The 14277-nt window shown below is 46.5% G+C and overlaps 3 protein-coding genes across 5 annotated transcripts; 1 reads left to right on the forward strand and 2 right to left on the reverse strand.

Annotated features, from left to right (window-relative positions):
• Positions 1-272: 272 nt before the first annotated feature.
• On the reverse strand, positions 273-3750 carry LOC119194664 (cathepsin B-like). Its single transcript, XM_062559563.1, has 9 exons — positions 2554-3750; positions 2397-2482; positions 2197-2311; positions 1977-2092; positions 1817-1902; positions 1597-1740; positions 1395-1511; positions 954-1082; positions 273-875 (listed from the first exon to the last, which is right to left on the reverse strand). The coding sequence occupies exons 1-9, from the start codon at positions 2665-2667 to the stop codon at positions 799-801; spliced, it is 984 nt and encodes a 327-aa protein (XP_062415547.1). The 5' UTR covers positions 2668-3750; the 3' UTR covers positions 273-798.
• A 144-nt stretch (positions 3751-3894) lies between these two features.
• fdft1 (farnesyl-diphosphate farnesyltransferase 1) lies at positions 3895-9300 on the reverse strand. 2 transcript variants are annotated; one of them, XM_037448921.2, is made up of 8 exons: positions 9170-9300; positions 7470-7567; positions 6523-6706; positions 6208-6336; positions 5846-6037; positions 5550-5726; positions 4925-5077; positions 3895-4820 (listed from the first exon to the last, which is right to left on the reverse strand). In XM_037448921.2, exons 1-8 carry the CDS (start codon positions 9266-9268, stop codon positions 4596-4598), a joined length of 1257 nt encoding a protein of 418 aa, XP_037304818.1. In that variant the 5' UTR covers positions 9269-9300; the 3' UTR covers positions 3895-4595. The 2 variants fall into 2 exon arrangements, with proteins under 2 accessions (XP_037304818.1, XP_037304817.2); XM_037448920.2 differs by lacking the exon at positions 9170-9300 and having other exon boundaries at positions 7470-7780.
• LOC119195049 (uncharacterized) lies at positions 7975-14268 on the forward strand. Of its 2 annotated transcripts, none has more exons than XM_037449644.2 (3): positions 7975-11147; positions 11267-11383; positions 12225-14268. In XM_037449644.2, coding segments are annotated over exons 1-3 (1314 nt in total). In that variant the 5' UTR covers positions 7975-11145; the 3' UTR covers positions 13420-14268. The 2 variants fall into 2 exon arrangements, with proteins under 2 accessions (XP_037305541.2, XP_037305542.2); XM_037449645.2 differs by having other exon boundaries at positions 7975-10998.
• Positions 14269-14277: the final 9 nt, after the last annotated feature.

Raw genomic sequence — 14277 nt, forward strand, 5'->3', positions numbered from 1 at the left:
GTTACAGTACTTTCCATAGCTAACGTCACCCTGCACAAGTGTGTGTTTGATAAGATGATGGTTTTGGGGGCTTATGGGGAGATTTACTATATTTGTGGGTCTATATGTAAAGTGCACTTCTTGCTTTCCCCTTTTTTTTCACAAGACTACGTTTTATTTGGTGTTCATTTGTCATTACATGGGTGACATAAACAATGCATCATTCTAATTTTCACTTGCATAAGTTTTTTTTTTAAACAGACAACTCCAGTTGAAAAGAACGAATCAGTTAGGTGGGATCTTGTTGCATTTTGCCAGAACGGCAATATTATGGTTAAACAATCAAATTTGCTCTTGACTTTGAACATAAAATACCGCCTTTTTCCTTCCTAGAAATCGAAGTAGAGTGAGAGCTCTTTTCTATATGTTCAAGCTTTGTAAGGATAGAAAAAAGAATCCGTAATCTTTAAGTCTATTTATGTCCACTTCTTGTGTACTGGCCATGTTGACAACTCACAGGCCATAACAGATGATCCCTTTTACATGCACATAAAAACTTCACATTCAGCCTCAAACAAGAAGTCCCAGCTGTACCCTATTAGATAGTCTAACTTGTCCTACAGACCTTTTAAATTCCCTTGTGAAGCTCTAGAAACACTCTCATTTGAGAAAGAAACTGGACATAAACATTTTGATTAATCTATTAACAATAACAAAGCAAGCACACAAAGCTGTCCATTTATTCTCTGTTTATTACATGAAATCTCATAATAATTTCTTTTTTTAAATGCAATACTTAAGTGCCACGACTAGTTTATTTTAGTTAAGTGGAATTCCCGTAACCACCTCCGACTCAATACCACACTCATCATTTCCACGCTTGATCTTGAAGAAACCTGAAATGATAAGACACAGAATCATGTGACATACAGAATAAGTGGCCCAGAACGTTCCAAACCCTGGTTTTGTCGCACCTTTATCTCCCCAGTCACTGTTCCAGGAGTTTGCAGCCAACCAGTAAGGCGTCCCGTTCTCCTCCCCCCAGCCAAGGATCTTAATGGCATGACCTCCCAGCATCTCACCTGTCACGTGCTGGTACACACCTTCAGTAGAGCAGCACGGAGTACAATGAAACAGGTCTGGTGCGACCACTACGGTGGTTTTCCTCATTTTAAGATTTGAGTCGAGGACAGACAGACCCATCTGAGGTTACCTTTGTAAAAATGTAATTTTGCTAATTCAAATGCAACAATCTGAGAAGGACAAATCCCTCTTTGGTGGAACTGCACACATGCCAGGTTTTAGAAGGTTTTAAGTTTGATTTTGCCTGAGGGCCGTGCGTTGACGAGAGGTTTCTACACCATACAGTTTTCAGAGTAGTGGCTATTCGAGAGACAAAGTCAAACCGGCCTCACCCGTCTTATAGAGCAGGAAGTCTGCGTACACGGAGAAGGCGGCCTCCACGGGCCCGTACTTGAGCAGCTCGGTCATGATCTGCTCCTCCTGGGACGGGACGCTGTACGAGCGTCTGCCTGCGGAGGGAGACACCATATGTGACCACGGGAGGCCCAGCCGGCGAGTCTCTCGCCTCGCCGGCTCGTTTTCGGAGGTCCGTACCGAAGTGCTTGTCCTTCTGATAGGAGGGCGAGTGTCCATCGACGCACTGCTCTTTGCACTTGGGAGTCTCCACCTCCCCCTGGCAGGGGGGACGGGTCCCGTTCACGTGGTGCTCGCAGGAAGCGATGCTGTAGGGTCGGCAGCCTGTCACGCGCCGGGCACCTCATGAGCGTCACTTTCTTTCGAATACTTCCTGAGAAAGCTGCACAGACCCACTTACCAACGTCGGAGGCGTACAGGCCGCCCGTCACCAGGCCCCTCTTTGCCCAGAACTCCCAAGCAGCAGCCGGATAACCGCCCAAACAGCTGCGTCCACAAGAAAAATGTGACTTAAAATCTTCCTCTGGAAATACACTGCTTTGTTCTGCTCAAATACCAACCCCATGCCACATTCTTCGCAGCAGGACAGCAGGTCTTCAGCAGAGATCTCCAAAGAGATCTTACCGCCGCTGTGGATGCACAGCCTGTCCGACATCGCCTCCACAGCCCCGAAGGCCTGCGGGGGGGAAATGGATCGAAGGCAACACAAGGGTTTAAGATACCAGATGACTTTCCCCCGATCCACCGCCGCTGTGTCTTTTATTTGGGTGTGTGTCTCACCCAGCAGGAGCCGCACGATCCCTGGTCTCTGATCTGCCGGACGGTGGGACAGTCGGGCCACTGCTGGCGCGCGTCGAAGCTGTCCGGGAGCTTCATGCCTTCGGTACTGTGCACCCTTGACCCAAGAGAGAAACGGTCACTGAGCAGCCCGGGCAGAGTGGGCCCCCCGCGGACACACACTCCCTCGTGGTTAAACTTACACCTCTGGCAGCTTCGGCCCGTTCAGTAACGTCCCACACAGTCCCTTCACGTGGCCGACGTCGACGTTGTGGAAGTTCAGGCCGGCCTGGAGGTGGAGGAGTGGCGGTTTAAATGAGAGACACCCAATACCCGTGAAACGCCCCCGAAATGACTCACCGTCCAGGTGGTGTCGGCCCCGTTGACGAGCTCGACCATCTCGTCGGGGAGGTGAGGCCGAGCCCGGGCGACGGAGAGCGTCACAAGCGCACACAGGAGAGCCGGTGGATGCATCCTGAGGAAAAGCACACGGCAGTCGAATCGGACAGAAGCACCTGGACTGAGATACGTCCACCAGGGGGCGACGCTCGGGAGTGTCCTTTTTATGCAGAGTGACCTTTGTGTTGTAGTTCATGTTGCAGAATTTGACGTACAGAGGACACAATATAGTTACAGGTAATTTATTTATTTGTTAGCGTGTAACTTTATACTTTGCAAGTCATAGTTAAAACCAATTCAAAAGGAGGGGCTTGTTATATTTTTTGCTTGCAAGAATATCAGCTGTTATTTTCTCAAATCAACATCTTTCATTTACGACAGAATAATATCTGATGAATTGAAAGTATAATTGCTGGTACAAGAACCCGTATCAAGTCTGGCATAGACAACGTTGAACTTGTTTCTAATTGACATCAAGTCAAATACAAAAACCTGCTAAACACCAAGTATCATTGAAAACATAAATTGAATTCTTAATTACCCCTTAAAACCAAAAACCAAGAATATCTCAGAATATCATTTAATGTTTACCTGAGTTGAGGTTTTAATGGACTTTCTTCTGGAAATTTCCTTTTCTTACTGAAGAAAATAACTTCACCTTCCTTTTTATAAGTTATGGAATCACATGTTCGGTAAATGAATGCACGGTCAGGTTGCATCTCATGTGACCCATCAAAAGTCTCCTTCCAAAGGTTGAAAGATGATCTTAAATCAAACAATAAAGCAGATGACTGTGTGTGACTTATCATTTTTATGAACTTGATGAAAATGTTTCAATATTTTATTGTCCACAACAATTTCTGCAATATAGAAATATGATTAGAAGTCCCTAATTAAGACCTTTAAAGTGTTGAAATGTAACTGTGTTTAACCCCTGCATAATAATTTGATTATATAAGAATTAACTACATAAAATAAAAACTGCTATTCATAAAATCACCATTCAAATTATCTTTGTTAAAATATGTACAAATCAAAATGACACATTACATAGCAATGTTTGTAGCTCTCCTTTGGTTCCGTACAAGGTTGCTGTGCACTCGCCTTTCTACTCACCAAAGCTCTGTTAAGGACACTTTATAACTAGCTCAGTTTGCATTTATTTCAGACATCAAATGCACCAGAAATGACATTTGAGCACATTCGATCAGTCGAAGCCAAAACTACCTTGGGGTATCGCTGTTCTTTTCTCCTTCTCGATGTATCCGTGGAGTTAAAACAGAGAAAACGCAGACATTTAAGTGTTGATATGAAGGATGCTCTCCATGGCATGTTCTTTCATGTGAGTGCAATAGATTTAAGTAGCTTAGATATCACCCAAAAACAAACAAAACCTTGATGTGTTCACCAAATTCTTAAAGCGGGCAGTAGGGTGCATTTCACCGTGAATAGAATCAAACCTTTTGTTTCGAAATGTTGAATGATGACAAATCATTTCCCTCAATTAGAAAGTTCAACAAAAGAAAAAATTGACAATATAACACAATCAACATCAACATGAAAAAGCAAAACGCACTAAATTGTTGCAATATAAGTGCTATTTGTGCTGGTGAATATAACCGTACATCAATGACAATTATTTACCGAGATGCATCATGGACTAGTAGAGATCAGTATCAATCAACCTAAAGACTCCTGCACTCTGGGACACCTCCGTTTTATGGGCTGCACAGTGTTATATCTCAAAATAATATGATATTTTAGAAAAATCTAAAAAAAGGTCAGCGTCCATATTTTCCGTTTCATATTTCCTGTTGCCTCTTAGCCGTGTTGTGAAAGCAGCGGAGCTGATATCTGTTCATCCCTCAGGAGCATTGTCTCCTTTGTGACATTCAACGTCGTCACATTTTTTCCTCATGTGGTGCTTAACACATGTCCATGGTCCTGTGACGGCTGTGATGAAGAGGAACGCAGTCAGAGGAGGGGCGTGGTGGGGGGGGTATTCACTGTCCGTGCACGTCGCCCGTGCCCTGAGCCTGTGCCGCGGTGGTGCTGAGGTACTGCCAGCTGAGAGCGGCGAGCAGCATGGCGGCAGACAGGTACATGGGGGACATGTGGGCCCTGGCGGGCAGGCTGGACGGGGACGGGGACGACTTCTCTTTGATCACGGCCAGGACGTGCAGGGTTTTGTCCCGCGTCGGGTCCGCCTGGGAGACCTTCTGTAAAATCTGCAGAGGGACGCACGGCAAGACCCGTTTAGTTAAAGTCCTCCAATGTGGCGTAAATAGGACGACACACACACACACACACAGACAGACAGACACACACACACCTCCTGGCTGTACTGGGAGATGATGGTCTGCACGGCGCTCATGTTGGTGGCTTCCATCATGAGTGTGACGGCTTGTCCCTTCCTGATCTTCACCACTCCCTTGAACACCATGGGGTTGTTGTAGCATGAGGACAGTGTCGCTATCGCCATCACCTGGTCGGGAGAGGCGTAGAAATTCAGTTGACTGGAAACAAATATTTTCAAACTACATCTGTCTTGACGAGAGTCTAGTGAGACAATATCTTGTGCAAACATATGGCAACATGTATTAAGCCACACAGAATATTTCTAAGGACCCTTCAGTTATGTTTCTATGCAGGAGATTCTTTCTCTGTTGGTTTAAGGTGTCTCAACAGTCTCAGTGAGTTCAGTCACCTCCAACCTACCAGATCCTATTTCTATAATCATTTCCATAATCATTGTTTTATTCTTTCTTCTTTTGTTCACTTGACAATTTTAACTGGTCTTATTTTTATCTCTTCTTTATTCATCCGCGGTGTAACTATTGTTTTATTAAAATAAAAAATGTAATTTGATATTATCAAAAGGAGAGGATAAAAAGCTACCAGGCTGCCACACAATCACAGCATCGCTAGGTCTCGCCAGGTATCGAGTCGGCGGTCACCTGCGGAATGGCACAGAAGTTGAAGACGCTCTGGTTGCGCAGGCGGGACAGGTAGGTGATGACGTCCGGAACGTGTCTCAGAGCGTCGGTGACCAGCAGGTTGAGACAGGAGAGAGCCGACTCCAGCTTCTCCGGATGGGCCAGGTCCTCCAGGCGGCCCGCGAACTGACTCCAGGCCTGCACGGGGGGACACCGGGTGTTATCTACCGAGCTTCACCCGTGACACCAAAAAGCACTTTCCGTTCTGGTTTCCGGTCAAGACACAAAAAAGCAAACGCACTGCTAACACGTTCTACCTCTTGTGGCCAAAAGGCACGTGCCACTTGCGTGTCCTCCAGATAGTCCCGGATGATGTTTGTCTTCTGGAGGAACAGGCCCATGGAGTTGGCCAGCTCAGTGTCACGGCCCACCTCGGGGTCCTCCAGCTGGGACGCGGAGAAGAGCTGAGACAGGCCGACGCCCACCAGCCCCGCCACGTAATGGCAATACTGAGAGCGAGAGGAGGAAACACTGGCTTCAGTTTTTTTTATTGTCCCGGCACGGTGTGCATTATAAGATGAAAGCATTTAAATGAAAACGTCTACACGACATTGTTTCTTTTGTTGCGTTTGCAGGAAGTTCGCCATTGATATTATTGGGGAAAAAAAACAGCTTTTACCAAGTCCCACTCCTTCATGGATCCCACTTTCTTCTCCAGGAACTCGGCCATCCCACCTCCCATACGGTGGCAGATGTCCGAGATGACGTCTCTGTACTCCTGAGCGAGGTTTCTGAATTCCAGTGATATCTGGGGGGGGGGGGGGGTTGAAGGTATTTATAAGAGCTATGAACCTCAGCGACTAAGACTGTTTGAGAACAACTAGCAAACTAAACTCAAACACGGTGGGCTATTCTGTTATTGAGTAAGAACTAAACAATGAATCCTATTCAGGAGGAGGGAGGGTAATACGCGATATGTGCGGTGCACACTGACCGTGGGGAAATCGGCCAGGACCTGCCGGTCTTTCTCCTGGCTCTCGGTGAAGCACCACGCGTCCTGGTACAGGTAGGTGTGGAAGTCGTTCAGCATGGGCACCTTCTTGTCCAGAGGGATGGTCATGTCGTCCTCCACCGTGTCCAGCGCTCGCAGCACCAGGTAGAAGATACACACGGCGTGTCTGGATAAGACAAACACAGGAGAAACCTGTCATGTGTGACGGAAGAGCACGCACACACACACACACACACACACACAGACACTGATGTTTGTGTGGGTGTTCATTTGAGTTATTACTGCAATACATCTGCAGCAAATGGACTCATTGTTTTCAATGCCATCATCCAAGCAGTTTTATCAATAACAACAATCCCAAATATTGTTGGATCAAGATTATCTGATGCAATTATCCGTTTCATAGGCCTATAAATTGTGGGGATAACGGCAAAAGCAATTTTAAGATATCGATCTTGTGCCCTGCATATGCCTGCTTAAATCATGGTATCAAAATATCAATAGAAGAATAGATCATGAGTAGCAGTACTAAGGAACACGTTTTACAGTTTAGTTTGATTTCATTGGTAATTGCCATGAATAAATATAAATATGTTTCTCTTCTATCATGGAGAAGATGTATGTTTGAGTGGTTTCTGGTATACTGGTAAACTACATATGTGTTGCAGTGCGTTTTGGTTTTATTGAGCCTATTAGCTCAACGCTATCTTTGTGTCACTATTGCTTCTCTCCGCAGGACACAGCAACACGTTGTTGTTGACATAATGTCCCAACCACTAGTAGTAGGTTTTCCTTTTTTTTATATTTACAGAAAGGGGAACTGAACCCAACAACAATCTCTAGTTCTGCCCTTGAAGGGGAGACACATGCATGCATGCATGCAGACCCCCCCCCCCCCCTGTCCCCCGTGCACACAGCCTTTCACCCACCTCAGCTCCCCGTCCAGCGCCTGGATCACAGCTGCGAAGCTGCGGCTGGTCTGGTTCAGGTACAGGTAGCAGGTCCGCAGACTCTCGCTCATGGACCCCTGGTAGGAGACACAGAGGAGGCTCTTATGTCGGCAGTAGCCCGGGGGTCGGAAGGCGCTGGAGGGTCGGCAGGCCTCCTGCAGGCCCCGCTCGCCCACCCTCCAGCCCAGGAGCAGGGACCGAGGAGCAGACCCGCCGCCCCGCGGCGCGACCGAGAGGGAGCGCCTGAGCACGGAGAGCGAGGCGGGACACTTGCAGCAAGCTCCGGCCATACGAAGTCACCTGGACGGCGGGGCTGCGTGCGTGTCGACGCAGAGGACACGAAGGGGGTCGAGTGGGGTAAAACTTTTTTTCTTTTCTTTTTTTTTTTTTTAGACTCTGGTGGGAGAGCTCCGCGCTGACCTCAGAACAGTCTCAGCTCGCTGCGCAGGGGAGCGGAGGTGTAGCTCTGCTGCTGTTGTGACGGCGTGGCTCCACCCACCTCCACCCAACCAACAACAACGCCATCTGCACGTCCAGTCAATTTGGGACTGCGTACGTTATGAAGAAAAAAAACGACACGAATAGCAGACAGGCTTCTCCTTCTGCATATGTGGGTATTATTTGGAAATGATTGCGGTTTAGCTGATCCCTATCATGCGTGGTAGCAACTAATACAAGTGCGTCCGTTCAAAAAGCACTCGCATTAACCCCCCCCCCCCAAATAGTTATATACTAAAAGCTCGATGGATCCTGAAGACCCCTCTAATCTCATGTGGTATGTAACCACTGATACTGAGTATTTCATTTTTTACATTAAGTGTGGAGAAAACTTGCGAGCATGTCGCCTACTACGTCACGTATCTGACATTACAATCACACGATCAGCAGTTAACCAATAATATGAGGGCCGATCGGGGTGTCAACGCTCTACTAGTTTTGCCTGTATTTCAAAATAAGAGCGCAGTGCTCCTCAAGATAACGTCATCCAGCGTTTTAACAAATCTCTCCTCGCTGAATGAAACTAGCTGACTGGGAATAAACAGGATTACATGAGCTGGATAACAGCAGGTTAGACTATGGATTTATGAATAGAGAGATCATTTGCAGAACAGGACCTACAGGTCATAAGCCGTTTTGGGGAAGTTGCTACGCATCAGGGAAGCACAGGATGGTTGGTTTGTGCACAGGTGCGATAGTATATAGTATTTAGTATCTGAATATCATGTCAGCACTATTATTAGATGATAGATCACTATGATTAGATTTACTTAGGTTAACCCTTTGTCTGGGTCGTTTAAAACTCCTGCAAACCCAAATAAAGGGGGACTAAATACTTTCTGGTTAAACCAGTATGCGGTCTCTATGACTCTAGCTGGGTCACATTGAGGTTAAAACATCGGGATTAGCTGCTAAACATGCGCACAACACCCAACACCGCCGTTGAACCCCCCAAGCTCATTATGTAAAGTAAATCCCTATAGTCAGATCTTCTTGTGTACATCCGACCTAAAGCAGGAGTGAGTGATCTAAGTGGTTCAACCAGCCGACTCCGTTGTATCCATGTAGGTCGACCTATTACAGTGCAGCCTCACGCCAAAATAACGTTAATGCAACCGCGTGTCCATCCCGCATGTCTTCCTCATGCGTTTACGCCCGGCAAAAACAGATGGTTTACTCACATAATCCAACTTTGGCATGATGGTTCTGCATCCCCCCATTTTAAATTTGAACAGGTTGAATATCTCTTCCGGGTGGCCGAGTGACTTCAGGATGTCCATGTCGCTCCGGGGGGGGGGCTGTCGGCTGTTACTCTGACAAAACTGGCGTGTAAACCCGGAGAGAGATGTTTCCCATCCGAGCGAGGCGTCGCGGAGATACAGCGAGCTGCGGCGGGACCACGGAAGGAGGGCGGCTTTCCAGTCTGAGAAGTCGTCAGATCAAGCGACGCTTCCGATTGGCTGCCGGGCCATGGGCACAGGGAGCGGCGTCCAATGGGTGACCAGAGCGTCTGGTGTGATGGCCCGCCTAAGCGGACGGTCGGTGCAGCGCGGTTTCTGATTGGTCCGTTGTTCATCCTTGAGGGAAACCATACCTGCTCATCGAATTTATGTAATCGTGGGACTGTGAGGCTCCCTGTGTGGTCAAACACTTACATTATTTTACTGCTCTTACCTTCGCTTTATTTTGTGCATTAGAATGAGTAAAATTAATTTCTTTGTATATTGTGTCTGGTCTGACTGTGCTCATCCGTTTATGCCATTTTGTCCAGCATGGAGGCAGGTTATCATTTTTATGATTATTCATTTAATCCATAATATGAAAGGGTTGTGGTAGGATACACTTTTTAGATCCAATGCAGGAAAATGGAAATATGTTTGCAATAAAAGAGGATATGGATTGTTTATATAAGTAACTAAGTGAGTAAGAGTACAATCCATTACGTAATGGGTTACTATGATAATCCACTCAACACACAATTACATAAAAGTACAAAATATACTATTTCCAGTGAAAGTTGAAGAGAAAGCTGCAGTCTGGTGTATGTGTGTCCGTGTGTGTGTCCGTGTGTGTGTCCGTGTGTGTGTGTGTGTGTGTGTGTGTGTGTGTATGTGTGTGTCTGTGTGTGTGTGTGTGTGTGTGTGTGTGTGTGTGTGTGTGTGAGTGTGTGTGAAGGCCTGCAGCAAAAAAAGTAAGTTTATTAGCTCCAAAAATCTCTCTCTCTCTCTCTCCCTCCCTCTTTGGCAGCACATTTTAGAACTTGAGGAATGCCAAAGCCAGTGAGATTGATTATCTACGCACCGTGAAGGCCATGATACTATTTCCTTGCGGTCCATCCGATATTTATTGAGAAATTTTATGAAAAATTAAATCAAATGTTATACTCTTTATTGTAGCATTTAAGATTAGAAACAAACAATGACCCGAAGGCAAGGATAAGCTACACAAGAAGAGTACCGCACAGTTCCTGTCAAACACGCTCCTCAGCATGGCTGTTTGTAGCGAACCCTCCTCATATAATTCACCTTAAAGCCACACCGTCTGTACATGTTTTACTTCTCATGAGCCATGTGAAAGCACAGAGGCGATGACAGTGTGATGTTGCCATAGGCTGGATATCAGGATGGCTGTAGTATTCTCCCAGATTGCCTCTTTTGACTTTATCAGTTAAAAATCATCTTAATGATTTACTAGATGTCATTTTGTCTCACCCAGCCAAAACCGGACTTTCCTGTTTTCATCCCTCTGGCAATATTTGACATTTACCCAGGTTTTATTGTTGCACTCATACTTCACTGATCACCTTAGGTTTTGAACTTGTTGCGATCTTCCGCCACCCTCCAAATCAGTGTGTGTGTGTGTGTGTGTGTGTGTGTGTGTGTGTGTGTGAGTGTGAGGTGTCACAGCTTCCATGGAGGCACCTGATCGACAGGGGATCACTACATGGCCTTGAGCGTTACTAAGAGGAGGAGCTGAGTGCTGAAAGTCATAAACTCTCAAGCAGATCCAGGTAAACGCGTCTCAGAGCTTTTATTTCAGTAGACCGGAGAGCATTGGTTCATCTACCAACTGACCGCCCAAGAGAAAGGAGGAGGCACATTTCCATTTAATTAGATTCTTGAAATACCAGGGCGAGGGACTCCGGTTTGAACTTCCCATGTAAGTAAACACAGTTGACAGAACATCATCCAGTGTGTGACCTGAAGGACAGCTGTCCGCACTTAGCCTTGCATCCTTGTGGTGTTTGCTGCTAATCGGCTCGTTTCTTTTTGGTTCAGGTCGGGCCGTAAACGACCTCTGTTTAATGGAAACGAAAAGCAGCCGTGTTTGGAAAGTCCTGAACCTCTGCGGCGGAGATGTGAGAGCGACTCAACGCCACAGCGTGCCGGACTGAAGTGAGTACTTACAGTGTACTGTATACATGAGGCTCGTGCGTGAGGTGAAACTGAAACATGTTTCAACAGGAAAGGACTTTTTCACTTCCTTTTAGTTGCAGGAAAAGTCTCCTCTGCAAGAGTAACCGTATTACAGTCATTTTGTCTGCATGATTATTTTTGTTCCAAAGAGTATTTCCTTTATGAGGCAGAAATACAATAAAATATTACTAACTTTTTTATAGTCACCCTAACCTTATATGAATGGTTGGGTTTTTGCTTTGGATGAGGCCTTCGTAGTGAGCAGGTCCCTCTGCACACAGTCTGCTCCGCGTCACGTATTCACTCTTCCTGCAGGCCATTGTAGTTCTCTGAGAGGAATAAACCGCGATGGAGGGAGAAATACAACCAGAGGTCTATACAGTACTATACCCGACTAACCGCTACTACTTATTTGCATTTACTTGGTGATTTCAAGGAAATTGCAAATGGTCAAAACCAGTCGTGTTTTTTTTTTCTTCTTCTCAGTAATATTTGTGTTGAACAAACAAGTTGTAAGGTGTTACTCATTAGGAGTACTTGGTTTCCTTTGTTACCTTTATAGAGGCGGCTTATTATTTCTATTTCTGATTCAATATAGGAATAATAAGCGGATTCATATTAAAGGCACAAGAGGTGTTTCCGTCCTCTCGTTTTAACTCTCTGTAGGAAAGCAAATAAGTTCATTTCCCCAAATGTCAAACTCTTACTTTATAACCCTAAAATGAGTTGTATCCCTCACACGTGTTGCTTTTCAAAAACATCACCACTGTCCCGGCGTTCCCGCTATTTACCCTAAACTCGAATGCCTTTAAAATAACAGGCCCCTGGCTCACAGGGCGAGCTGCACGGGGGACACCCGTGGGCACGCGGGCACGACTGGGCTGCGGAACAGCTGGAGCCTCTGGGAGCAGATGTGCTCCTGGGCCGACGCGCGGCACTCGGCGAACAAAGTGTCGCAGCATCTCAAGTCCGGCCGAGCCAACGACGACGTCTGCCTCGACGAGACGGTCAACGAGAAATTTCGGGAGTTTCACCGCGACGTCACCGAGGAAAGTGGCGCCCGCTTCAATCAGCAGCAGCAGCAGCACGCGTGGGCCGTGATCGAGACCCGCGAGGAGGTTGTCATGCATGGACCGTATTACCCGAACTACAACAAGGGAGAACACAGCGAGGACGTCGTCATCGAGCAGACGCAGGAACTCCTGGAGGCCCGCTCCGCCTCGGAGGACACCACCGTGTACGTTTTCACCGTGAACAGCCCGTGCTTGGCCCGAGACGCGGGCGCGGACGCGGGCGCGTGCATGCTGAACCTGGTCCACAAAGCGCACGAGTGGTGGAGCGGGTACGGCGTAAAGACTCGCGTTGGCTATTTGAGATGCTGGGGATTCAAAGGAACTAAAGAGCAGCTGTTCAGGGGTGTGGACCGCGGCCAAGTGGACTGCGTGGATCAGAGCGAGGACCACGCGGGCTACGTCAGAGCCGCTGAAAAGGCTGGCATGAATCCCCTGAGTGAAGGCGTGTTCGCTGCCGTGAAACACACCCTGCTGACATCTGCCGCTTTTGCCCCGAGACACATTGCGCAGGGGCGAGACTGGAAGAGTTACTTTACAAATATGCAGAGCATTTTTGAAAGTGTGCCAGAAGAGGAGAAAGAAATCTGCACGCGGGAGGCAAACGCCGTGATGGAAGCTGCACGGGTTCTGCTTTCAGAAAGAGGGGACAGTTTTGAGGAATATTTAGAGAGAGGATGTGCGTTCGCTCTTGATTACACGTTCAGCTCGCAGTTATCTGCGAGCCTGCAGGCCCAAATAAGACTCAGGTTCCAACAGTGCTGGAAGGAGATGGTGAAGGACAAATATGCAGAGTTCATCCGGGAGAAGCTGACCGAAGACTTCAACCAACGCACCGTCCAGCTTTTCATCAAGGATATCGCGATGTTCACTAAAGAATACTTGGAAATTGGAAGGATACAGATTTCAGAAGAAGCTCCACAGGTTGACCTTGAGGTGGAGTGAATGGCATCAGACATTTGCATCATGTCAAAATGCTTTGTCTTTATTAGGTTCCTCTGTAGAGATACAGTTGCACACAGAGGCATCAGTGCAGAAGGTCCACAAGTCTTCGCTTACAACACAACAAAAATGGTGACCTACAATTATACTGGAGTGGATTGTTTTTTTGTGTTTTTTTTTACATATATGCTCATATATCTGTTGGTACATGTGTCGATCCCACGTTTACACACGCCGCCCTATGATTGTCACAAGCAAAGCAAAGCGATGGGTATTAATAACGATCTGTACAGTCTGATGCAGCACATCAACAAGTCCCACAACCCTCAGCTAGTAGATGATAGGTAGATGACTGAGGGGTCATTTAATAATAATAAATACTGGGGGGGGGGGGTTGAAGATGTTTAAGCCGTCTTATGGATGCACATCTGCTCTTGTGGTCAGCAGAGGGCGCTGTATGTACATTTACTTCCACCCACATTCATCATGCTCGCTGTATAGGTAGTTTTACACGTATTTTTTTCCAGAGAGGTGTCAATACTGACTTGGTGTGTTTTTTACATTTTAAATATAAAAAAGGCACATAGTTCAGGACTGATCCAGGAACAGAAGGCCAACAGGGAATTCTTTGTAACGCGTTGGAAATTATGTTTACTGAAGTTTATATTTCTGGTGCTGAGGAGTGAGGAGTGTTTTGAGGAATTCTTTCTAAATTACAGTAAGTTTGATTAGCTGTTCTTTGTACAATTAGATGAAATTGTAACTGTTCTTTGCAATCGTTGGTATCACATTTAAGTGACTGTAATCACTGTGTTAATTTGGGGAGCGTGCAAAGAGTCAGTTAAACCCATGTTCTTTTTG

The sequence above is a fragment of the Pungitius pungitius genome, chromosome 20, assembly GCF_949316345.1.
Source record: "Pungitius pungitius chromosome 20, fPunPun2.1, whole genome shotgun sequence".
NCBI classification, from domain to species: Eukaryota; Metazoa; Chordata; class Actinopteri; order Perciformes; family Gasterosteidae; genus Pungitius; species Pungitius pungitius.

Coding starts and splice junctions, on each gene's coding strand:
- LOC119194664 (XM_062559563.1), bottom strand. CDS start 2,667: ATGCATCCACCGGCTCTCCTGTGTGCGCTTGTGACGCTCTCCGTCGCC. Junction 2,093..2,196: donor GATCGTGCGGCTCCTGCTGG/GTGAGACACACA, acceptor TCCCCCCCGCAG/GCCTTCGGGGCTGTGGAGGC. Junction 876..953: donor CAGTGACTGGGGAGATAAAG/GTGCGACAAAAC, acceptor TTATCATTTCAG/GTTTCTTCAAGATCAAGCGT.
- fdft1 (XM_037448920.2), bottom strand. CDS start 7,780: ATGGCCGGAGCTTGCTGCAAGTGTCCCGCCTCGCTCTCCGTGCTCAGG. Junction 5,727..5,845: donor GTGCCTTTTGGCCACAAGAG/GTAGAACGTGTT, acceptor CCCCCCGTGCAG/GCCTGGAGTCAGTTCGCGGG. Junction 5,078..5,549: donor ACTTCTGTGCCATTCCGCAG/GTGACCGCCGAC, acceptor TCTCCCGACCAG/GTGATGGCGATAGCGACACT.
- LOC119195049 (XM_037449644.2), top strand. Junction 11,384..12,224: donor CCACAGCGTGCCGGACTGAA/GTGAGTACTTAC, acceptor TTAAAATAACAG/GCCCCTGGCTCACAGGGCGA.